The sequence below is a fragment of the Rhagoletis zephyria genome, unplaced genomic scaffold, assembly GCF_001687245.7.
Source record: "Rhagoletis zephyria isolate East Lansing unplaced genomic scaffold, Rhagoletis_zephyria_1.1 Rzeph_scaffold_01591, whole genome shotgun sequence".
In the NCBI taxonomy this organism is placed as follows: Eukaryota; Metazoa; Arthropoda; class Insecta; order Diptera; family Tephritidae; genus Rhagoletis; species Rhagoletis zephyria.
Genome location: NW_016158675.1, coordinates 63311 through 90300, shown reverse-complemented (window position 1 = coordinate 90300; position 26990 = coordinate 63311). Strand labels below are relative to the sequence as shown.

The 26990-nt window shown below is 33.6% G+C and overlaps 1 protein-coding gene and 1 long non-coding RNA gene across 2 annotated transcripts in view; both read right to left on the bottom strand.

The window, feature by feature from the left end:
• Positions 1-1544, bottom strand: part of LOC108364552 (uncharacterized) — a 10331-nt gene extending 8787 nt beyond the window's left edge. The window contains exon 1 of the long non-coding RNA XR_001847775.1: positions 1321-1544. This is a non-coding gene — a long non-coding RNA (uncharacterized LOC108364552). The remainder of the gene's footprint in view (positions 1-1320) is intronic.
• Positions 1-25760, bottom strand: part of pippin (solute carrier family member pippin) — a 43402-nt gene extending 17642 nt beyond the window's left edge. The window contains exons 1-4 of the mRNA XM_017618274.1: positions 25609-25760; positions 24675-24820; positions 3085-3196; positions 2782-2979 (exon numbers count right to left, since the gene is read on the bottom strand). Of these exons, the coding sequence (XP_017473763.1) occupies positions 2782-2979; positions 3085-3196; positions 24675-24688 (324 nt within the window). The 5' untranslated portion in view covers positions 24689-24820; positions 25609-25760. The remainder of the gene's footprint in view (positions 1-2781; positions 2980-3084; positions 3197-24674; positions 24821-25608) is intronic.
• Between the last annotated feature and the right edge of the window lie 1230 nt (positions 25761-26990).

Genomic DNA, 26990 nt, shown 5'->3' with positions numbered 1-26990 from the left:
TTTATTTTATTTTATTTTATTTTATTTTATTTTATTTTATTTTATTTTATATTATTTTATTATTATATTTTTTTAATTTTTGTAAATTTATTTATTCTTCTCTTAATCATTTGTTATGATTTCAAATTACCACCGTTTATTTATTGTGTTGTTGTTTGTTGAAGTTTTTTAATTTCCGTATATTTCGTAATTCCATTTTTGCTGCTTTTTCGATTTGTCAGAAACAGTTGTCCGCATTTGCTTTGTCTGCTCCGCAACACCTGTTTTTCTATTGTTTTTTTTTTTTTTTTTGGTGGAGCTCGAGTTTATTGACATGTCCATTCTAATAAATAGTAGCTTCTATTTTAGAGTTCCTTACAACTTTTTTGACCTACATAACACCTAAAGCGGCTGGTTTGTCTATTGTTTTCTATAAATGATATAAGTACTTTTGTTTTTCATTAACATGCATACATACATATGTACATATTTAAAATTGAACTCAAATATTTTGCATATTGATGAGCGCACTGATTGTTTTGGTTCACTAAACNAATAAATAGTAGCTTCTATTTTAGAGTTCCTTACAACTTTTTTGACCTACATAACACCTAAAGCGGCTGGTTTGTCTATTGTTTTCTATAAATGATATAAGTACTTTTGTTTTTCATTAACATGCATACATACATATGTACATATTTAAAATTGAACTCAAATATTTTGCATATTGATGAGCGCACTGATTGTTTTGGTTCACTAAACTCATTGCTTTAATTTTTAGTCGCCGAGCTAAATTGGGAAAATGAATGAAAAAATAAGTTTTTGCATACAAAAACAAATGTGTTAAAAAAAGGAAAGGTTATTATTTTTTTAATAATAATAATATTTTGCTAAGTGCTGAGCTTCTCCTCCAATTTGTGGTGTGTGCCTTGACGTTGTTACACAAATAGAGCAACCTACAGTTTTACGCCACCTCTGAATGGGAAATGGGTTTTATGTGAATCGTTTTCATGGCTGAGTACACTCGGAAGCAGTGTTGCCATTGTGCGACTAAAGGGGCAATTTGACCCTTTTTAAGCGCCAATACCCTTTGACCCGACTTTTTGAAAATTTGTATCTTTTGATCCTTTTCCAAAATCATGTGCGACTTTTGCTCTTTTTCAGAGATTTTTTTAGGAAATGATAACCATGCAATTAAAAAATATTCCCTCCTAAAAGTACTAAAAACTGCATCACTTAAAAATTTTAAAGGAAATGTAATTCTTCTAGCAGCAACTAGATTTATGTGTATGTTTGCAACCCTGTTTTATGCAACGCCGCTATTTTCTTATTAAATTCAACAGATTTACCGCCCAATTCTTAATACTCCCGGGGAGTTTGTCCTCCGGGAATTGGTTTCTCCCCAGAAAGAAATCCTCCAATAGAAGGAAATTCGAACTTCGAAAAAGCTGTTTGACACTTATTTGAGAGCTCAACTCTGCCATTTAAAATAAAAAAAGGAAATTTTTATTCATGATAGTAGGAAAGGGAAAAGGGAGAAAACTCCCAGAGAGTTTCTGTTCGGAATCGGCCCGTTATTCTCTTGCTAGTAAAGAAAAGCAAAAATAATATCGTGCCCTAACCGCCAAAATAACGTAAGCGACATTTTTTTGAAAATTTTCTTTTTGATGCAGAAATATTCCTAGAGCATCTAGATACATTTCTGCATTAAAAAGAAAATTTTGAAAAAAAATTTCGCTTACGTTATTTTGGCGGTTAAGGCTCGATATGGTGACCCTTTTTTTCGTCAATGACCTCTTTTTTGCGACTTTCTGAAAATTATCAACGGCAACACTGCTCGGAAGTTTGCTATAGTTTGCCGGGGGCGACGGTTGTTAGAAGAAACTTTTTCTAAATTAGTTTCTGTTCGGACCAGTGATCGAGCTCAAATCTAGTCCTTCCACCTAATGGGAAGCTGTGCCAGGTACCACAGAAAGGCTTCAAGGACCACATAGGCTCGGATCTCGCGAGTGTATTAGCCTTTTTGTTGCAATTAATGCCCCCACAAAGTAACCTTGTTACGTGTTGCTAGGTTGCTCAGCACCTTTTTTGCAACTGCTTGCTAGCCTTGACATCGTTTTGCGTTAGTTCGAGACTTTTGATGCTGTTCGTCCTTCTACGAAAGCATTCGTGGGCACAGATTTTAGCTGGGAAAATTTTCGCCCTTGTCCCACCACAAAATTTTTCCGCTCTTTTATTTACTGAACAGCTTCAACATGAAAGGTTAGTAGTATTTTGATTTAAAAGCTTTCCAGCTGATATTTGCTTAAGAAATGACTAGCAGTTCCTAATAAATAATTGTTGTCACTTAACTCTGAAGACGTTGAGAGAAGGTTGCGCGTATTTTATTAACCCANACTGGGAAAATTTTCGCCCTTGTCCCACCACAAAATTTTTCCGCTCTTTTATTTACTGAACAGCTTCAACATGAAAGGTTAGTAGTATTTGGATTTAAAAGCTTTCCAGCTGATATTTGCTTAAGAAAGAAGACTAGCAGTTCCTAATAAATAATTGTTGTCACTTAACTCTGAAGACGTTGAGAGAAGGTTGCGCGTATTTTATTAACCCAGAAGTTTACTTGAAATTCAATGGAATGCAGCTTTACGCAAGCGTGTCAATGCAAAATCATATATTATTTCAGAATACTTCGAGTAATCCCCGAATAAGCAGATTACCGCCTCAACTTAACATAATGAACGACTGCTACTTATACATACATACTTCGATGCAAAAGCAGCATGCACGCCGCATACATATTCTTACCTGATGAAATACACCACGAATTGCCGCCTTCTCATCCGGCACCGCTGACAGATACGAAGCGATCGATGAGAGATGTGAAAGTCGACGTTGCGACGTGTAATGTGGTTGAGAATGTGGGTGATGCACTTGTTGATGATTAAGGTGATTATGTTGTTGTAATTGTAGTACGGCTTGTTCATGTTGATAATGTTGGGTTTGCTGTCNAGCGATCGATGAGAGATGTGAAAGTCGACGTTGCGACGTGTAATGTGGTTGAGAATGTGGGTGATGCACTTGTTGATTATGTTGTTGTAATTGTAGTACGGCTTGTTCATGTTGATAATGTTGGGTTTGCTGTCGAGCCTTATCGGTCGACGGAACAATCTCATATTTGTGCTTGTGCGCCGCAAACTTACTATACTCGTCTAGGCGTTCTCTGCAAAACAAAAACAAAAAAAGTAAAATCAAAAATAAAGTAAATATGCATTCATAAAAGAAAGTATACGCACTAATTAAAAGTGCAAATACCATGACAAAGTTCTTAAACAGTCTCACTGCCAGCCAGTGTCTAATGTCTAGGGAATTTGTGCAAAACAAAAAGAAAAATATGTATTTGTATTTGCTTTAATTGGTTCAGCTATTAGACTTTTTTTATATGGAGTATGGAAGGCTTATGGGCTTGACGACATTTTTAATTAATTTTTGCAATGCAAAATCTACGTACATGTGTATGCAGGTATTTACATATGTATGTTTGTACATGGTTCAAGCAAACACAAAGCAGTCTCATATTTATGTTTTTTTTTTTTGCAATTCGCTAATCGTCCATTAATTAATTTGCAATTGCCTTCCAAGTTCAAGTTGTGCGTGTATGTTTCTTGTGTATATTTGCAGCTCATTCAATTGCTCATTAAAATGCTTGCAAATTATGCAAACATAAAGAAGAATCTACAAGCAAAAACTAAAAATAAATTTATAAGCAATACACTGAGCTGGTATTTGTTAAAGTAAACAAAAAATGAGTGCAGACCCACTAAAGTTTGGCGATAAGAACAAAATGCACATTTGCTTAACTGCTTAGAGCGATGTTTGCTAAGAGGGCCGAGTAAAAAAAGGTCTTGCTGTAGAATGCCGGGTCGCTGTCGCAGCACAAATTGCCAAAACTAAATGCTTCCATATTAATTGCTTCTTTTTCGGATCGCCTATAAAATTGAATTGGGTAATTACCAAAAGGAATAAGCCGGCATTTTTCTGATATGGCAAATTTGATGCATTTCATTAGAGCGCTTTTGCATGAACTGAACTGCATCAAAATTGCCATATCGAAATAATGCTGACGTATTTCATTTGGCAATTAATCATTTGAATTCATAAAGACTTTTTACCAACTTTTCCAGTTTGAATCACCTAACTGCCATACCTCAACAAAAGCGTCAGCGTTGTCTGGCTGTCAAAAAATTCTCGTGCCCTTACAATTTGTATGAAGCATACCGAAACAACGCGGCGTCAACGATGAGCGGTTGGAAAATCCGACTTTGACAGCACGTTAGGTAATGATGTTGGCTGCAGAAAACGGCGAAACTGTAATTTTCGTGCTACACACAATCAAGGCGTCAGAAACCGTCAGTCCAACGCTTTTGTATATTTAGGTATGGCAGTAACCCATATTTATTCGCAGTAAGTAATTGATTTCTTCTCTTCCTCTTCCTACATCCTTTTCCTCCTTCTTTTCTCTACTTGAGCAAGTTCTTAAAAGTTTTGCTGTTCGTTTTTAGTTATTATATAAAGAGCTTTTTCAAAATATAGCAATTGTAGAAAGCAAATGTTTTATCAGAGATTTTTACAACAATTCGACCAGAGTTGTAGTTGCTTTGTGTTTCGACTAGCCACGTTTTATCCAGAACATGATATGAGCTTCAAGCTGAGATTACCTGCACACATATTCAGAGAATTAACTATTCGCTGGAGCTTTTTAAAACTTTTTCCATTATTTCCAGAGCTTGTTTTGAGCTTTCTGTACATCTGGTGCATAGCCACGTGCGGAGTAGAAGCTTTCTCTTATGTAAGTGATGATCAGAAAGAACTTCTACTACGTGTACGTCTAAATAAAATATATAGAAAGCTTGAAAAAGCTTCAGCCGCCGTCAGTCTATTAATTAAATTATTTAATTAAATTAATAAGTCTATTACTTTTTCAAAGAAATATTGTTTATAGTTGAGTGACGGTGAAATACAGCTTTAACTTTACAAACGTTTAAATATTATACATAGAAAGTTTTCAAAGCTTGTCCCGCCGATACAATTTGAAATAAGTGGAAAACTATAGAAAACTTTAAAAAGCTTCTCCCGCGGTATATGTCATGATAAAAATTTAGCAAGGTAGAACCGTTCTCTCAATTTGTCGGCCATGATTTTTTTCGAAGTTTGCCAACATTTTAAAATCATATAAAAGTGAAAATAAAAAATTGAAATTGTTCGAAATTGTTGTGAGTAAATTTAAAAATTAAATTGTTTGGAAACGTCAAGAATTTTAAAAGTGACTCTCAGCAGTTCTACCTTACTATATTTTTATCATGGTATATGTTTCGATTGTGATTTTTTTAAGGGGAAAAGTGAAGAGCAAAAGCTCTCTCTGATGGTGAAACTGCATAGTTCCATTGTACTCGCGCGTACATTTTGACACTTCTAAGGAAAAAAAAAATTTATGTCAAGCCTGAACCTGAAAAAGCCAAAAGGATTTCAACTTAGGAAATTTAAGATAATTTTACACTTAAGAACAATAATCCTTACTTCCTGCAGAACTAAAGACTTTTTGTACTCATTCATTCTTCATAGTGATACTTACACATGCAGCTACAGACTTAAAACGCATAAAAATATGCGTACATTAAAACCGGCATATTGTTTTGTCTAATGCTGAATTTCCACTAGGCATTAAATGGCAAAATTTTGAATGACCATGTAGGGCATTAAAATATGTCTGTTTCCAAATGGCATACATTTTATGTCATTTCAACGCATAAATAAAACCTTCGAAAGTACACACCTTTGCAAATACTACATTTTTATTGGTCTGGTTTTTTTCCATTTCTGATTTCCAGTTAAACTACTTAAAGGTGAAATCGAATGGTACGATCGCAAACTTTGTACTTTATCGGCGAATTGCTATTCACATTTTTCGATTTATATGTACTAGTACATGCATTAAAGCAATGAACTAATTGAAAGTGTGAAGGCAAGCAATAAGTAGTGGTGATTCATTCCTCGAATTTTGATCATAAATCATTTTTATTATTATTATTTTACTTAATTTATTTACTTTCTCATCATTTGCATATTTTTTTTTAATCCCTGTTGTAGCTCTTGTTGATAAACTCAAGTCATTGAGGAACATTATTAACACTAAACTTTCACCGAACTTCTCTTCCGCAATACGGAAGAATGAACTTTTTCTAATCGTTGAGAAAAGAATTTAAAATAATACTTAAGTAGGTCAAAGCTTTTGTCAAGGATGGCTTTTATAGACTTAAAGTTAATGAAACATGCGAGAAATGTAGCAAAGAGTCGAAGAAAATTTCCAACTTTAGTATGGCTATCTGCGCAATAGGCAAGCAAAGTCTCTCTCGGCAATGGCAGTTCCACGTGGGACCATAGACTGCCTGACATATGGCCGCTAGACTCGGAGCCTCGTATAATGATTTCTGTGGAAGCTGTTGAGGAGAGGTAGAGTAAGAATAATTGCCTGAAACAGATCAGGAACAACTTCATTAGATTGTCGTTTGCCGGAAAGGCTGTAAATGACTGAAATGGTGTACTATATATACGACGAACTAATCCGTACGGTATATGTATTACCGAGTAGAGAGCTAAACATCTACATACTCTGATAGCCAAACGACAATAAGGGCTCTAGCATCGCTCATGGTGCGATCGAAACCGGTCGGGGTATGCCTACCTCTTCATCGATCGCCTCGGATTGCTACCAAATCAAGCTGACTTGAGTTCCAGTCATATTTCAGGAAACTGCATGCCTGATGAATTGGCTGCGCAGGGCATCCTTGGAGTCATCTCGCCTCGGATGGGCTTATAGTCAGATCAGTAGACGAAGATCCTGACGCGCAAAGATCCTGCGGTCAAATGAGCTTCTACAGCTGACTAAGCGCTAATTCTAAGTTTTAGAGATCTGCTGACCCGGGTGATGAGTATTAGTTAGCCACGTTGTGCGGCTTAATATTGTGTTTCAGACCTTTATTGACATTTTTGTTGAAATATGCAAACATCTAGGGTCTTTATACTTTTCATACAGGTAAAATAACCGAGTGCCTATTAAACTGTTTTCAAATAAATTCTAAGTTACCCGCTTCAGTACCTTTCCAACTGCCTTTTGACTAATTTCAATTACTTAAGTTAAAGTTGTATATGTGTTCAGTAATTTTTTCTAAAATTTCAGGAAGTAATAAAACGTATTTCATGCTCGCAATAAAATCTATATCAATGCGAAATTTCGCAACCAAACGTACTACAATTATGTGTTTTACCACATAGTAACAGCATAAGCCTAAAGCCGATGTGATAAGATTTCGGTAATTGAAATTTAGTCACAATGGGCGCAAACATTTCCATGCTCTTCCGTGTTTAACCGGAGAGTGCGAAGACATCAAAATATGAAGTCTTATCACATATGCTTCATTGCTACAATGTGGTTTGTCGTCTTTGCCCTATTAGCAACTGATTAGAAGATAACGGTTGTAAACAATAATTAATTTGTTGGGTCATTCGTGACTCTACGGTTTGAAGAGCTTTTACGACAATATTACGAAATCAAAGCGAAGTAAATAATTAAGGAATGGGACTTTTAATTTGCTACGAAAGATACGCTGGACAAGCAACTGTCGGCAGAGAAATTATAGGCTAGTAGGTAGGTAGACAAGAAGTATACGCGGAAGTACACTACCTGTTAGATTCACTAATCTTTTCAACACTCTTGCTTACTAATTAATCACCCAGAAAATACATCACGCATTACTAGGTATTGTAAAATTTAGTTTATTTGCAAAGTTTGTGTTATCGCTTTCATTATAGGCTGCTCAGGTTTGCCTGATAAGAGCACGTGCAATTTTTAGTATTACTTTCGAAGATTTGAAGCCAGTTGGCAATACTGTACCTTGCTAGACACCTAATATTTGCCGTATAAGTAGGTACATTAGAACGTACCAGAACAAAAAATTCGTCGTTCTCGCCTAAGTCTAAAACATTTTTCAAGGTATTTAGATTTTTTTTTGACGACCAAAGGGGTCGCTTTTTAACATCTTTCGACGATACCTACATACATTTGGAAATAATTATTATCAGATTGAGGTCGAATTATCGACATTAAAAATTATTGAACCTAAAACCTGTGTTTTATGTTTTCTCTGGGCCTCGAGCTTATCAAATGAAAATTACATCAGTCAATAATTTTTATTTTTATACCTTTCATGAGCATGAAATAATAAGAATAACAAGAGATAGACCCATTAAAGTGTATACTTAAATGATCAGATCGATTTAGCCATGTCTGTCTGTCCGTCTGTTTGTATGCAATCTAGTCTCTCAGTTCTCGAGCTATCCAGATGAAATTTGGTAGGTGGGTGTATTTTTATAGTGTATTAATCATTTGTCGGAACCGAAAGAATCGGACCACTATAACATATACATAGCTTCCCTACAACTGACTGCTCAGATCTGAGATTTTTCGTTTTAACTCCTTCACTTATCAGCAGAATACTTACAGTGAAAATGGCGACGATCGGGTGGCTATAACCTAAAGCCTCCATACAACTGATTGTTTAGATATGAGATTTTTTGTTATAACTTCTCCATTTACATATATAGCTCGAAACATGAAATTTCGCACCGTTTACACTCATTATTAACAGAATACCTACATTGAAAATTACAAATATCGGGTGACTAAAGTAAAATTTTCAGATGTTCATGAAAGGCATAGCCGAAGAAAGCGCTGCTCTTACTTTTGTTTTAATTAGTTCTACTGCAATAATCGGAATACTTACTTAACAAAATTTTAATGATTTTTGATGAGCTTTAATTTACTGAAATTTGGGTTGTATGTTAGGGCGACAAAAACTGAGATCTGGTGGGTAAGTACTAGAACGGGGTACTTGAGGTCTATGAAGTTTGGAACTAAAAAAAATTCTCATGAACGCAACAACATCGATAGAGTATCATGCGTTAAGATCCGACTACTTATAATGCAGAATATATGACGAACAAATTTAAAAAGGGAATTTTTTTTCAAAATTTTCTTGCAAAAATTCTTTGAATTTGTTGGTGTACGGCGTTACCTTTTTTCTGGTGCGGTCTAATATGCATTCGTATGTAAGTATGTAATGCCAAATGCGCACTTAATTGATAAGCGCATTTCTTTGGTGTTACAAAACAGTCATTAATGTTATAAATTCCACTGTTATTTCGGGTGCATTTGATTAATAAAAGCTGTGCCTGTGACCCTGCACGTGTATGCATATATGTATAGAGTCATGTAAATTTCATTTTAATATTTTTTTCCGTGGAAACTAATTTACTAGAAAATAAGTAAATGCGAAGTCACCATGTTATGAAACTGCATATGTTTATGAAATTGAGTTTTGTGTTTTATTTAAAATGTTTGGGAAAGAACGGTAACATTCGATATGGGGAGAATTTTTTACCTAATAACTTAGCAAAAAAAAAAGTTTTAGGCTATCCAATTCGAAAAATAAAAGAAAATTATACTTGTGTACATATTTACAGTAAAGCCGATTAAAACCTCAATATAACGAAAAATCAAAAGTTTTGTAAAAAAAATTTGCTATAATTATAGTTTCGTTTATTTTATAACCGGCGTAGAGGCTTTTTAGGCGAGACTTCGTTATATATAGGCTTTTTTAAGGCCTTACCACACTTCTAAAAAGATCCAGGAGACTTCTAAAGTCGAGAAGTACATTAGTGTTCATTAACATGCATACTAAGCGAAAAGTCTTGTGACCTTGAGATCGCAGGTGAATACACAATGGGACACATTGTTGATATTGAGGGAACGTTGAAGGTAAATCCAGCGTTGAAAGTTTTCGGACAGTGTCGAAGAACCTTTAGCAAGACCTGGAGTCTGAGACCGGCTATGGTATTTTGGATATACATACATAGCTCTTGTCAGGAAAATCTGCTGTCTGTCGGATGTATACCAAAATAAAACCTAAATACTAGATGCTTCCCGAGGAGAGTTACATTTGGAGCAGTAATTTTTTAGGGACTATTTTTCCAATATTTGGCAACTTTTATATTCTATAATGCTTGTTACTTTTTTTTATAGAAGTCAGGTATGTATCATGATTCAATAATAAAAGGTTTGCTCAGAAAACAGTTTCCTTGCTCCCTCTTGACAAAGTCGGCTCCCTTAGCAAGGGACTTTGTGTGGGTTCGTGTGTGTGTAAAGATTTTGTAAGGGAGTTAAGGAAGTGTCAAAACTCTAGTGCCGCTAATGAGCAAACCTTTAATTATTGAATCATGGGTATGTCTGCCCGTTAAAGATACATTTTGTTCTAAAAAGAAAAAAAAAATATGCGTTTGAAAGGCAGATAAATTTTAAAACCTACTTGAGAAAACGGCACAAATTGCATTTCATTCAAATGAAAATAGTGTTGCTAATTTCTCTTTTCCCAAAATTTATTATTCCTTGAATTAATAAATGTTAGCTGTTTGGAAAGGCTGCAAAGCTTACTTGAATGGTAAATTACAAACACATAAAACTTTAGAAACGTTGAGTTGAATATTCATTTATTGTTATTTCTAAAAAATGCAATAATAAAATAATATTTGTACACATATGGAATGCTTTTTTTTATTTTCGAAGTCATTAGCTTAAAGAATAATAAACAGAACTTTGTAGAAAATGCGTTCATAAACACAAAAATGTCTGAGTCTTAATTATAAAGCAATGCCGCAACAGCTTTGCAAATACAAATTTAAAAAAAAAGAAAATGGAAATACTTAAATAAATAATAAAGAAGATTTTTATATAAAACAGTAAGTGCCGTTTTACATGCTCTGACAATCGAGTACCAGCTTATGTGAAAGCTCTAACTGCCTTGCATACACTTTGTGCCGGAAACGGTCCAACAGCCAAAATACTTGTTCTAGTGGCTCAAATCCTTTGACTAAATTAGAGATCCATGGCGAAATGAATCGATGTCTACGATCCTTTTAAACTTAAAAAAACAAGCCTGAGCAGAGAGCTTAATATGATAACCGTAACAAACCGGAAACCAATGGCGCATAAAGCCTAACCAGAAGACATTTAACCTCTTCATAGTCGGCTCAAAAATGAATGGTGGAGTAGGAGCGGAATTGTACTGTTCACAACTTAATGTTCGTCAGCCCAATAAGCTGCCGGATCACTGCTGTATATTCCAGGCAGAGGTTTTCGCTGTAAGAAAAGCCGTTGAGATAGCCTACTGAATGACGGTAAATAACTCTAAAGTTAACATATATGTACGTAGTCAAGTCGCGTCAAGTACGTCAAGTAGTGATTAAGGCTATTACCTCTTACCAATTTTCGTCAAAAAATGCCCATAAATGCAGGGAGGCTATAAATAGGACAGCAGCAAACAGGCGACTGCATATTTATTGGGTTCCCGACCACAAGGGTAGCGAAATTGTAGATGAGATTGCCAAGTGCGGAATCCCCTTGGTTCTAGAACCAGATAATAACATTCCAAAACCTATAAAAAATCTTTATAACGAAATTGACTAGAGGGTGAAAATCAGGCTATTTCTATATTGAACGAGGGGGTACAAACCCGGTCTAAATAGGGATCGCTGTTAATGAAGTTTGCAGGAAATGCATGGGGACGGGAATAGGGGAGACCGCAGAACACATCCTATGCCTTTGTCCTGCTGTATCAAAAATACGATTGAAATACCTTAAGCTCCAGAGTCTAATAATCTTGAAGACGTGACAACATTTGGGCTTCAAGCACTGCTGAAATTCCCAAAAAGCGTTGACATCCAAAATAAGCTAACCTAACCTACCATAATGGATTCCGATCTCAAAAATATATCGCTTGGCATAATGTTTACTTTGCTTCAGAGACTAGATCACACATCAGCCGATGAAAAAGTATCTAGCTCTCTTATTTGTAGGTGAAACCATATAACTGGGTCGCGTAGATATTTCAAACAACCCATTAAAGTTTGAAAGCTGTATCCCGGAGAATTCTAACATCATATGATTTTTCGCCTTAGTCTCTCTTATTTTTCTGGATTGGTGACTAAGCGATTTTGGCCGAATCCAACAAAGACCACATAGTTAATATGAATGTATGTGTGTATTGTGATGAATACTGGGAGCACGCGATTGCGAGATCAAAGCGAATAGCGACAAAATTATGGAAGTTTCGTAAACTAGAAATTTCGATACGAATGTTCCAGAGTTGCAGCGAACACAGGGCGACACAGGTAAAGATATGTATATATAAGGGAGTACAACCATGCACAGGAAGTTCAGTTCGATTTCAGTTGTAAACCAGTTAGTTACGAGCAAAGTTTAAAATGTAACAATAGTGTAAAGTGTTGTAGTGCCGTAAAGTTAGTTTTACCGTTATTTGTGCATTATTGGTTATTTAATAGTCCAGGGTACAGCTCCAAAGGATTTAGGAAATCGTTGGAATCATTAAAGGAAAGACATAACAATATTATTAAATTTAGTGTTATATATCGATTTAGCATATTTATTATATACCCTTCCTACTAAGATACCGGGCACGTTCAAATATTATTCGGCAATACGCTATCAAACTCTTTGGTTGCCTTTTCCACTTTTTCATTCGATATCTAAAGAGCTTTGCTGGGTATCTTTTGTACGGGTTATCGAGAAGCTGTGTATATACTTTGAGTATTGTGGTTTGGCTTGCGAGAGCATCAGCACTTTCATCGTCTCAACAGTGTTTTCGAGTGGTCACAAACCTCAACGCCATTTTACCTTAGTCTACTAAAATTTAGCAGCCTATAAACTGCTGAAATTTCTGATTAAAAACTCAAGAAGTCACAGCCTTATTTAACTACACTCCTACCATTCACAGTGATGTGCTTAGCTAGGCGAAAGCCCATATAAAAATTCCCTGTGAAAGTCTGAAAAATAAGAGATTTTGAATGATATCGATAGGTTGTCTTTTGCCACTTTCTTCTAAAACTGAACAGTGGTTAAAAGCAGCGTTGCCAAAAGCTTTCGCTGAAAAATCGTCAACTTACTCCAAAAAAATCGTCGTTTCGATCAAAAAAAGTTAAAATTTTGTTTATCATACTTTTTAACAATAAAAACAAACAAAGTTGCATAAATTACATTCAATAAATATGACCACACATTAGAAAACCAAATGGAACCCACAATGCATAAGGGTTAATAAAAACAGATTTGTAATTTTTAACGACAATTTAAAATTACAATTTAAAACACAACTGCTTTTAAATTGTTGAACTCCGCTGGTTTGAAGTTTTTAAAGATTTTGATCCAGTTTTAATGTGTAGAATAGCATATATTAATTGGTAGATAATCTTTACTGAATCAATTCCGTATGCTATTTTTCTATATCTTTGAAATGAGTGTCAGGTGTGCAAATTAACGATTTGGTTACAATTTTAAAAAACAATTTAATTTAACTAAATGCACGGTTGTATAACAAACATAGATAAATGCATGGTTGCATTTTGAATTACTTTTTCTTTAACAAATTTTGTACATATATGTATACACATGTAATGAAGTGAAAAACCAATAATAAAAAATCGTCATTACCAAGAAAAAATCGTCCAAACGTCATTGAGCTAAAAAAAAACGTCAAAAAGACGACGAAATCGTCAATTCGGCATCGCTGGTTAAAAGTGTAAAAATAAATTGGAAGCAAAGCCTTAAAACTATCAACAGACGCGCCTTTCTATTAATTCAACTTCACCCGAGCTGCTGCTGGGAGCTACTACACATAAGCGAGTTTTGCCTTGGGCTTATCATTTCGTTCGATTAATACGCGTGTTTGTAATTCTTATCTAGCTTGTGGAATAGTTAATTGAGATCTTGCTTGCAATGAACATATGTATAATGAAGCTTCCACCTCAGATGGCAGCCAATGTTTGTGTTATTCGGCAAATTGTTACCATTCAAGAGCTCAACAGCAATGAGAAACTCCAAGCGCTTGTACTATCGGTTTTGTCAGTATACTATCAAAAAATACATAAAAACACTCGTCTGCACGTTTCTTTCGCAATTTTTATACCCGAGCGCACTTGTGCACAAGGGTATATTAATTTTGTTCACATAACGGTTGTTTGTAACAGCCAAAACGAATCGAGATAGATATAGACAAATGTATACATAAATGATCAGGATGAAAAAAGAAATCGATTAAGCCATGTCTGTCTGTCCGTCCGTCTGTCCGTCTGTCCGTCTGTCCGTCTGTCCGTGTACACGATAACTCGAGCAAAAATTGAGATATCTCAACGAAATTTGGTATGTAGGTTTCCCTTAATCCAAGGTAGGTTGGTATTGAAAATGGGCGAAATCGGACTTTAACCACGCCCACTTCCCATATAACGGTAATTTCCAGAAATACGAAAACTGCGATATTTTAGTAACTACTGAAGATAATTCACTCAAAATTGATATTTACAATAATTTTTAGACGAAAAATAAGAATATTATAAATTTTTGGAAAATGGGCGTAGCCACGCCCACTTATGGTTACATGTGTATATCTTGGTAACCGCTGCACCAATTTCTTCCAAACTTGGCACAGTTGTTGGCCTTCGCATAACATACCAAATGGCCGAAAATTTTTAAAATCGCTCAATAACCACGCCTACTTCCCATATAACGGTAATTTTCAGAAATACGAAAACTGCGATATTTTAGTAACTACTGAAGATTATTCACTCAAAATTGATATTTACAATAATTTTTAGACGAAAAATAAGAATATTATAAATTTTTGGAAAATGGGCGTAGCCACGCCCACTTATGGTTACATGTGTATATCTTGGTAACCGCTGCACCAATTTCTTCCAAACTTGGCACAGTTGTTGGCCTTGGTACAGCATAAAAAATCGCCGAAAATTTTTAAAATCGGACGATAACCACGCCCACATCCCATATAACGGTAATTTAGAGAAATACAAAATCTTCGATAAATCAGTAAATATTGAAGCTAATTTATTCAAAATTGATGCTTGCAACAATTCTTTACCAAGAAATACGTTTATGGTAAAATTTTGGAAAATGGGCGTGGTACCGCCCACTTATGATCACATATATGTATGTCGGTAACCGTTCTACCAATTTGTACCAAACTCGATTTTTTTATTTTGCATGCCACATAAAAGCAAAACGTTGAAAATTATTGGAATGGGACTAAAATTACGGCCGCTTTTCATATAACGGTAAATTTCAGAAATGCTTGAAACTTCATAGTTCGAAATTTAAGGACGCTAATTTACTCAAAATTGATACACCCCGGCTTACCATCTAGCGGAAGGTTTCGGAAAGGTGAAAAACATATATTTAATACGTGCGCCGGGTATTTAACGTTCGGCTCCGCCCGAACTTAGACTTTCTTACTTGTTATTTATTAGTTAAATAACTATTCTGTCAGGCGTATGACAAACGGTCAATGTGTCAATTGATTGGGACGTCATACAGACATGCAGACATACAAAACAGCTGGTCAATTTAACTACGGGGGTAAGTGTATACATACTCGTATGTACATTAGGGTGCATCACTCTCTATACCAAAAAAAAATTCGGTAATATAAATTTTAATATATTTTGAGACTTCCGCCAAAATATTTCGGAAAATCTTAAAATGTACGTGTGCTGTATCTAGAGTGGCAAACTATCGATAGTCGACACCATCTATAGTTTCGATAGTAATAGTTTAAACTATCAATATATCGTCGATAGTATCGAAATCCACACTGATTTATCTAAGCCCATGATACAAAAAAGAAGGTAGTTTCAATAAACAACTTTTTACGGATAATAACTTTTTTTGAAGTTTCATAAATTGTGAGTATTATCACCGGCCTTGCCACTTTGATAATATTAAAAGAATAAATCGTAGAATTTTTTTCCCCATATTTATACCAATGTAATAATATTTCAAATCAAAAACCATTATCAGTGCTTGGTATTTTTTTTACTTACGTAGCTCGCACTATTTTTATTAAAACTATATAAAATATAAACTATTAAAGAATACTTCATCGTAATTGTTCTTTTTATTTTATAATAAAAACCACGCGCGCTTTATTTTGCTATTTTTTCGTTTTCTTATTTTAAATGCAACCTTGCAATTTAAAAATCGAATTCTAAAGAATTTTCTTCTCAAATAAAACCTTTTTGTATTTTGGTTCAAATTCCATTCTAAATTACTCATCAGATTTTTGAAAAAATTTGGCTTTGTGATTAGCATATCACCATTATCTTTCACAAATTTTTAATTTAAAATGCAAAACCGCGTATCAAGACAATGCAAAAGCGCGCGAGAGTAAAAACACTCATATTTCAAAACGGTTCTCTTTTTTACAAAGAAATCGCATTTCAGGACGAAAGGATAAGGGTTGAGCCAAGAGCTTGTGTGAGCAAATCCAATTTTTGGCAAAAAATGTAAGTTACGCGGTTTGGTACAACGACAATACGCGGTTTTGTACTTTAAACGACGATGTGTAAGTATAAACTTTCTTTATGCGACCTGAAATCTAGTGGTCAACCCCATTTTCGAAATTATTCAGCCGGCACAATTTTCAAGTCCATAAAATAAAATCTTCTGCTTAAAAAAAATATTTCTTCTAGTGATCAGGTAGTATAAATTTGATAAAATGTCATAATTTTATTAAAAGTCAAATGGTTAACAACAACAACGAATGTCATTAAATGAAACTACCTTCTAAACTAACTAAAACCGCTCGCTCAATTCGTCCGCCATTGGGTTTTTTTTGACGTTTGCTAGCATTTTGAGTTTACTCTCTCGAAATTATTCAAATGTCAAATAAATTCAAAATAAACAAATGAAAATTTTTAATTTGAAAATTAATTTATTCAAATGTGAGAACAACTTAAAGTTTTATAGAAGGAAAATGAGATGCTGCTTTAGCGGCTGCGCTAATACCGTTTTTACCTTCAAGCAAAGCAGTATAAAGTTCTTTCAAGTTCCCGCAATTACCGTGTGTACGCAAAACTTGATCGAGGCTGGTGGTGTTAAGGCAGCGGATTGTCCCAAGTGCCTAAGTGCGCTAGGCTCATTTTTTGCTACACCACTTGACCCAAGATAGTTCTTAGCAAAAGTGCAGTGACTTCAAGTTTAAATTAAACAAAATATGCCAAAATCTTCGCCTTAGCATGTGGGCAGAAATTCATTACACAATTGCTAACATTTATTTATTTATATATGTACATACATATGTACATATCTATGAATGTATATCCAAATTTTAAGGTTTCGACAGAAATATATTTCTTTGGTTTGAGTGAAAATAAAAACAAACAAATGAAATGAGGTCGAGAGAAATTTTCAAAAATGCTAGCAAACGTCAAAATTCCCAAAGCTGGCTCTCAGCGATTGTACCTTATACATATTTTTATCATGATATTGAGAACTCAAAAAGCGCTTCAAATAACCAAACAGAGTCAATATTTCATTTGTTAAAAGCGTCAGAAAGAAAATTTTTAGTTTCATTAGTTATGTAATTTTTGTTAAAAAAAAAATCGTATTTAGTTCGTTGTTTTTTTAATTAATTTTATAGGCTGTACTTTTAAAACTTCAAGGGAATTTAAATTTTAAATAATAGGTTTTGTTAATAAATAGAATCATATCATCGTTTTTTGGCTTGAGGGCACATCTTCTCTCGGAAATAATGCACCCAGCCTTGCTAAATATTCGTTCCCACTCAGTGGATGTGGATGGTATTGGAAATAGGATTTTAAATTATTCCTTTCAATTGAGAATTATTACACACTATTTTCATACAAAAACGGCTTCAAGCTGAATAAAAGTGTTAAATAAAATTATTACTTACTTTCAAAATCCATACCTGCAGAAGCATTACACCGCTTTTCAGGAACTAATAAAATTTACTTTCCACAAATTTCTACTTCCAAGTATTATGTGATGAAAAAATGCAACGATAGTCAATAGTCTAGACTATCAATCGATAGTTGAAAAAATTGAAACCATTGTAGTTTGAAAATACCTCCAAAAGTCGAGTGTTTAAAGGCAAAATAAATTTTTAAAAATATTTTTCCTAAAAATCACCACAGATGACAGAAAAGTTTAAGCTTCAGAGATCTGCTTAAAAATGTTTAAACATTTTATCAACGAAATTAAATAATCTAGTTTTCAAATAGATCCAGCTCATGTAAATCTCAATATTTTTCCGAAATATTTTAGCGGCTGTCTTAAAATATATTGAACTTTATAATTCCGCAGGAAAAGACGCACCTTGTCTTGGTGATGCAGCCTAATGTAGGTATGTGTGAAAAAGTAAGGTCGGAATTTTTATGCTCCACCTCCTAGGATTGTTCTATACCGAAAAAATATACCCTTATTTTTTTATTTTGAAATGAAAAAATATTTAGCGCATAAAGTTTTCCGTGTATTTTATATGGGAAAAAAACAACTTTTCGTAGAAGTGGTAAAGAATAGTTAAAAATTAATATTTTGTTTATTTTTTTTTTTTGTTAATTTCTTCATCGCAATTATAATTTATGGGTCCACTAAAAGCCCACAAAAACCCCGAAAAATGCAATGGGGTGACCAATAAAAAAACGCTAGTTTAAAAAATTTAAAGTCTCCTGAAGAGAACCAGAGTTTTCCGATCGAAAAATATTGATTCTCAAGAATTCTATACCATTTCTACAAAAAATTTTATTTTTCCCATATAAAAATATTTACATGGCAAACTTTGAGCACTTTGAGCGACCACTAAATATTTTCTGATTTCAAAATAAAAAATAAGGGTATACTTTTTTCGATATAGAACAATCCTAAGGGGTGAGAGCATTATAATTCCGACTTTACTGTTTTTGGACCACCCCAACTTACATACATACTACAACATACAATTTGACTTTATACACTTTTTTTTTTGTATGCTGGCATAAATTGTCGACCAGTCACAACAAACAAACAAGCAAATAAACTCGCCGCTTGTTTAACAAATAATGGAATATTTATTATACATATGTAAATAATTTTGCATAAATCAACTCGAGATATTGATGAGAACAGTTGTTGCTATCCCGTCCTCTGATTTGATATGATATGATTTGCTCTGATTGCTCGAAATAGTTTGTTTTGTTTGCATCTCGATTTCGTTTCGAAGTGTTTATTGATCTTAATTGGATTTATGATCTGCTTCTAATTTCTGTTTGCGCGCGTTTTAAGTGATTTGTTGCGTGCTCTGTCATATTTGCTACACTGTGCTGCGTTAAGTGGCTTGCATCAATCACTTATGTATAATATATTTTTCATTAATTGATGTCAAGTTGGATGCTTTTATTGCAAGTTTGGGTGTTAACTGGAGTGTCGAAATTTTGAATTTGTAAAAATTGAATTTTGATGGTGGTCATTCAAGAATGGAAATACGAAAGTCTCTCACAAAGTGATAACTTATGAGAATTTATTCATGTGTTCTTTTTTATTATTTTTTATCTATAAAAGTTTTTATTATAATTATTTGTTGTTTTTAGTTATTCAATTTATAGAAATAAAGCTTTTATAGAAGTTTCAGCAATTAGAAGTCTATATAGGAATGTTCCGGAGCTGCAAAGAACATATGACGACACCGGTATACTACCTGCAGCCATGCGCAGTTCGAGCTCAGTTGTAAAAGAGTAAGCTACGAGTGAAGTTGGAAATGTAACACATGTTGTAGTTCCAACGGTAGTTTGTAGCCAATTTACACTTGCACTTTATTATACTTCAATTGAATGGACTATAAAACTAAATACCCATAAATTTACTAATAATAAAATAATAATAAAATAGCGTAAAATTTTGATAAAACTTTTTTTTTAACTGTTGTACAAAAAATTTGAAGCTTGTATTAATATGGGTTTCGTTATCTAATGAGGTATATTTTTATAAAAAGGTTAAAATTGTTAAAACTTATCAATAAGTGGGTGGTCTTATAATTATGTCACGCACTATATGTATAGTTTAATGTAGCGAACGTCTGTCTGCCTCTTTTGGATCAAGTGACTCGCTATCGAAATAATGGGAATTAAGATTTTTTCTCAAAGTTTTTCAAGGGCAAATGTCAATAAAATGAAATAAAAACTTGAAAAGATAAACTGCAAGTACGAATGAAAAGTAAAAAAACAAATCATTATTTTGAAACATGTTATAATTAATTATGTAGCTAATTAGTTACTTACAAGCACTGACCCACTTCTGTACTAAATATTTATCACTTCGCAGTAAACAAATTGCTTTATATCTCTATCTGTAGAGGATGTCGCTACCGATAATTTTATTTTTCATTTTCTGTCACTTATAAACAGGGATGGTAATCATGAGTAAAATAATTTAAATCAGCTCCTAATAATTCTTTTATGATTTTCATTTTTTCTCTTAAAAATAATACTTATTATTATTGAGGTTTATTTTTTCGCTCAACGAAAATAATTATTAGTTGATTTTTATTTTTTTCCATCTTAAATAATGATGATTTTATGATTCTTATTTTTTCGCTCAGAGATAATAATTGGATATTATAGAGTTTCATTTGTCATACAGACGCAACGCACTGAAATTTTTACCTGAAAATATTGTGACTTATTTATTTTATTAGGATCTCTGAAAAGAATACATCATGTTTTTTAAATAAACATTAAAGTAAAAAAAAGAACAAAAAATCATAAAATAATCATTATTTTTTATCGAAAAAATAAAAAACGAGTAATAATAATTTCTTTTGCCTTTACAGTGGCATCAGCGGGACATTTTGCAGTTACTAGCGAATCAGGGCAGATGGAGTGGAACAACAATTCCTCTGCATATTGCGTTGAGTATAGGACTAAAAGTGAACAAATTGTCATACCAATAGAAGCTTATCGCATTGTACAACCATTGTTACCTTAAAAAATTCAACTTTTAGTATTTTGAGCAAACACAACTTATAATTTTTGCTTTCCTAATGTTTTTTTTGTAACCCCAAAATAAAAATTAATATTTGACTATTTTTTAAACGTCGTCGGCCGTTGTGGTGTAGTGGTAAGCAGTGCGCGCTTTCACTCATCAGCACCTGGGTTCAAGCCCTGGTCAAAGCAACATCCCAAAAAATATAGAAAAAGGTTTTTTCTTAACAGCGGTCGTCCCTCGGCAGGCAATGGCAAACCTCCGAGCGTGTTTCTGCCATGAAAAACAGCTTCTCATAAAAATACAATCGCCGTTCGGAGTCGGCGTAAAACTGTAGGTCCCTCCGATTTGTGTGACAACATCAAGGCGCACGCCACAAGTCGGAGGAGAAGCTCGGCCAAACACTAAGATATGTGTAAGCGCCAATCTATTATTATTATTACTATTATTTTTTAAACATTGATAGCAAAATTAAAATTATTCGTCTTAAATTTGATGTTGAATAAATAAATGAATAAATAAAATCATTCGTGATTTTTCGAATTTTTCGGCTATTTTTTGGTGCCCTTTGTAATTTGTTGGGACTTTTTAGGTTTGTTCGTTCATTTAAATCTTAACTTTGATTTTTATGAAACCACTGATTTTTTGCTGCTCTAAAATTATAGATTACACTGGTCTACAAATTTCAACTTTTTTTCTGCGAATAAGACGGGACCTGGTGTTTCTGAACGGATTTTTCGTGGAGAAAAAAGGGGTTGAAACCCCTAAAAACAGCGTTTTTGGCCATTTTCGAAAAATTATAGAGCTGAACCCTGACGTGGTACAAATTTTGCATATATCAGAAATTAAAGGCTAAACCGTGCCCTTTCGAATGAGCCCTATGCCGAATTGATCGCGTGCACCCTTAAAGCAGGGGGTGTATTTGTGTTTAGGGGTGCAGGAAAAATTGATCACAGAAAGAATTTAATCTTAAACGATCATAGAAAATTAATAATGCCAAGGTTTTAACTATATTAAAAGTCGCTGATTACGAATCTGCAGTTAGATTTTAAAAATTTAAGATGACGGGTCGAATATGGTGGATATAAAAATTGGACTCCTAGACACAAATACACCCCCTGATCTAAGGGTGCATGCGATTAATTCGGCATAGGGCTCATTCGAAAGGGCACGATTTAGCCTTTAATTTCTGACATATACAAAGTTTGTAGCACGTCAGGGTTCAGCTCTACAATTTTTCAAAAATGGCCAAAAACGCTGTTTTTTCCTGCACCCCTAGACACAAATACACCCCCTGCTCCAAGGGCACATGCGATCAACTTGGCATAAGGCTCATTCGAAAGGGCACAATTTTACCTTTAATTTCTGACATATGCAAAGTTTGTAGCACGTTAGGGTTCGGCTCTACAATTTTTCGAAAATGTCCAAAAACGCTGTTTTTAGGGGTTTCAACCCCTTTTTTCTCGAAAACGTGACGTGATGGGAAGTTTTGGACCCCAGATTCGTGTTCAGCACGAAAAATCCGTTCGGAAACACCAGGTCCCGTCTTATTCGCAAAACCCTTGTAGACCAGTGTTATTTACTGCTCAATTTTCACTAAAACATTTGGCTTCTATTTTTGCGTTTGGATCATTTCCAAATAAAATGCACATGGTAGGAATTTCACTTTTTATTTTTAAGTTTGATGAATTTATCCCCTGAAATCGTTTGCGTACGTTAAAATTTGTGTAGAATACGAAACTGCTTTCAGGCTTTTCAAAAAATAATTTTTTCTTCTTATTTTTGCATTCTTGTAAAATATTTTTCAGAATGTCACTTGTTATAAAAGTATGCTAAAATAATAAATACGGTTAGAAACTGTTAGAAAGAAGTCTAAGCTAAGCTTTTTCCAACTTCTTCATGACGTTAACGTGAGGTTTTCCTTGGGAGGCAGGCACTTTGTTTAAACTTTCTTCGCCAAAAGTTTCCTATATATGTCAGTTGCACACTTTTGGAGAAATAAGTTAGTAAAATAAAAAATCCTTTTTCTCCTGAAAGTGACATTCTGGAAATATTTAAAATTTTTAGTTTTTTTTCTAAGAGACTTCACGAAGATATAAAATCAAGGAAATCATTGAAACTCCTTAATTATCAATAAACAGGCATTGGTAGTTATTTTATTTTTAGTGTGTTTTGCATAAAATACTGGGTGACATTCAGAATTGGTTAGAATTAAATAAGGTTTTTTGCTTCTCTATAAATAAACAGTCTATGCAATGATCTAAAATAAAAATTACAACAAATTTTATTTAGTCGTTAAAATTGGAGTTTTAGTTTTCTAATAAAATTTTAATTCTATGATTATTTATTTTTTCGATCAATAATAATCGATATTTTTGAATATTTTGGATATTCAGTTTATGAATTTTCGATCTTTATTTTTGATTTTTTTTTTCTTTAATAGTTCAATATTTTAAATCATGAAAGATTTAAATCGATCATAAAAAGCAGGCTCCAATTAAAAATTATCAAAAAAAAATCAAAATCCAAAATTACGACTATTTTTTTGTATCGCAAAATATTGGTTAAACTTGACAGAAAAAAATAAAAATCCAAAATTAGCGATTATTCTTGATCGAAAAAAAATAATGATTTTGCACGTAAAGTGATGTATGGTACAGAGAAAAAATTGCAAGCTGATCACTGAATTTCTGTACCGTAATTATAAACTAACTTTAGCTACGTGTTTATGTAGCTTACTAATGCAAATAACATAAGACACGCTTTTTTATTGTAACAAATCTATAAAATTTTCACATGCAAAATGCTTAACTCTACTTCCCCGATGCCGACTGACGTGGTATAACAAGTCATAAAATTTGATTTAGCTGATAAAGTGGTACATACTCAAAAAAATAAAATAAAAATAAAAGCAAAAGTGCCAAAAATATGTATAGAAACGAGCAAAACGGAATATGTAGAAGACTGTTCTAAAGACAGAAAAAAAACAACATACATACTATGTATGTACATATATATGACACAGCTTTATGTTGCAAAAACGAAAACAATAGACCATTTCTAGTCGCATAGCAATAATTAATAATAGCGTGGTAAGTTGTAGGAATTTTTTTTTGAAATTAATAAAATAAATAATTATGTGGAATTTTTCGGTTTAGTGTTTTCATTAGACAAGAAAGAGCACAAATTCCAGACAAGAAAACATAAAAAACAGGGTTTATCAAATTTCAATTTAAATTATAAAAGTTGCTTATCTCCTGAACGGAAGGCAATAAGTTTAGAAGGATGGTACAAAGTCTGCTATTTGGTATGATCATGTATAAAGCATATAAATATGTATGTATGTATATGCATAAACACCCACATACGTAAGCGAAAAAAAACCGGTGTGACTTAGCGAGTGAAGTGAACAGAAATAAATAAACAAAAAATGGCAAAAAAAGTTTCAAAAGGCGCCAAGCAGAGTAGTTAAACCTGTTCAAGTGACCGCATGGCCAGAGCAATGCGATAACAGTTGGCTGTGAACAAAAAACCAGCGCTCATCAGCTGTTTATGTGTAACTTAGCAACTCGCGGCATACTATTTAATACCAATACAGACACTTGGACTGCGCCCTAGTCAATTCTTGTTTTTCTTCTATTTTTCCTAATAGAAAGCATTTTTGCAATTAACACGCAACTGAAGCGCAAGTTTTCAAACTAATTAAAGCATTTATTGCTGTTCATTTTATTTTGTTTTCACTGTCACTTACCTTTCAGTCGGCATTTTAGCGGCGATTTTTCTTTTCGTGCTGTCTTCGTGCTGTCTTCGAGCTAAATGAGTATTATCGCGCTGTTTTTGTTGTTATGCAAAAATTTTTGTGGTGTGTACTTATTATCAGCTGTAGATAACAATTTACTGCACGAATTTGGAGCGTTTAGAGGTTTGAGTTAGTATTTGTTTAAATTTAGTTTTTTTTTGCTACAAAAACCAAAGTTGTTCTTTTCTAACGCATAGCCCTTATTTTATTGATTTTGTGTTTAAAACTGTTCAAATAAAATAAAGGACCATAAATTATACATAATTTCCAAAAGTTTACACAAAATGTGGGATATATGGATATCAATTAAAAGAAAAATTCACAAGATTAATTATAAATTTTGTTTTCAATTATCCTTTTGGAACATGTCAAAAATGTCCTTTAAAAATGTTATCCTTCAAGATTTTTAATTTTGAACGCATTTGAAGAATCTTAGTTTAATTAAATTTAATTTAAATCCTTTGAATATATATATATATGGATATTGAAGGATAAAAAGTGCAAAGGACATTCTCCTTTAATTAATTTTTTCGATGTCCTTGAGAAAAATCTTGCCGTCCAATTAAAAATTTAAGGATACAGATTGCGCTATGGGCAACATATCGAATTTTTCGCATTTCCAAAGTTTTCATGGACGATTAATTTAACTAAAACTTCAACTAAAAGTCAACACGGGTTATCGTTATCCTACGGTCATAAAACTGTATATACATATATGCTAAAATGCACAATATATACTTGGGACAGTCTACATATGCATGTCCCTAAAAAATATTTGACCCGCCTTTTGCACACAACTTCGGAATTTTTTGTAGGCGAATTTTGAATAAACATAAATTTCAAAAGAGATTTTAATTTTTCAATACAATACTGTTTCGATACGCACAAAATTTGCTTAGTTAATAAGCAGCCAATTTGCGCTTCACAAGGCACATCAAATTTTATTTCAAATTTTAATTTTAACACTTATTTAAACAAAAAAAAAAAACAATTATTTCTTCTTTTACGCGCTGCACTAAACGCTTACCAGACAACCAACTCTACGCGCTTAACAGTCACAAACTGCTATAAAATTGTCAATGTGGGCGGTATTTATGGCTGTTTCAACGCTATGCTAGCCCGGTAGCCTTAATCGTTGTGGTCGTTCATGTGAGTGCGTGTTTGTACATGTATTTATGTGTGTGAGAAATTGCAAACAAACATCGCATTGACTCTACATATTGTATTGGTTCTCTTGCGTTGACACTTCAGCGCACCCAGCTGTCACTTGATCTTGTCATAGAACCACATGTACGTACATATGTACATATGCATGAAACAGCTGTTTTTAAGCTTTTGTGTGTTTCTTTGATTGACTTAAATGAACGGCAGCTTTTTTAACGGTGCTTTAGCTTTTAGCAGCTGCAAAAACCTTTCCTAACGGGTGTTATGAGAAATTTTGATAATCGACCAGAATTGGTATAAAGTTAACTGTATTATAGCATGCACAGACATCAGCGTTAATTCGGTTTAACGACGCAGTTAATTCGAATAAAATTTTATGCTGACATACGGTAGTGTTAAGCTAGTCGCGAGGGTGTACGCTCGAACTAGGCAAGGGCACTAATTTTTATAACCCAAATAGGTACTCCAGTAACCTTTCAAAATAGGTGGGGTAGTTACAATATTTTTTTCACGATACATTCAGGTACATACATATTTAACATATATACATATCGTCGTTTAAAGCACAAAACCGCGTATCAACAAAATGCAAAACCGCGTATGCGAGGTTGCATAAATTATTTTCTAGAGAGTAAAAACACTCATATTTCAAAATGGTTCTCTTTTTTATAAAGCAATCACATTTCTGGCTAGTATATTTCAGGACGAATGGATAAGGATTGAGCCAAGAGCTTGTGTGAGCAAATCCAATTTTTGGCAGCAAATGTCAGTTACGCGGTTTTGCATAATGACGATACTCGGTTTTGTGCTTTAAACGACGATATACATATAACATATGCATATACATATAGCATATATACATATTTAGGAACGCTTTAAAACAAAACTATTTTCGAACAGAGTAATCACCTGAAAAAAAGGGTTCGTATTTGCACACACATGCGCAGCACATCCTAACATTTTACGCTCACACACGTGTGCTGTGCATATAAAAAATTAAAAACTTGCTCACATCACATGTGTGTGCTGTTTGGTAAAAAGCACGGGCACATGTGTGTACTTTATTTTTATTAATATAAAGCACACGCACATGTGTGTGCTTTG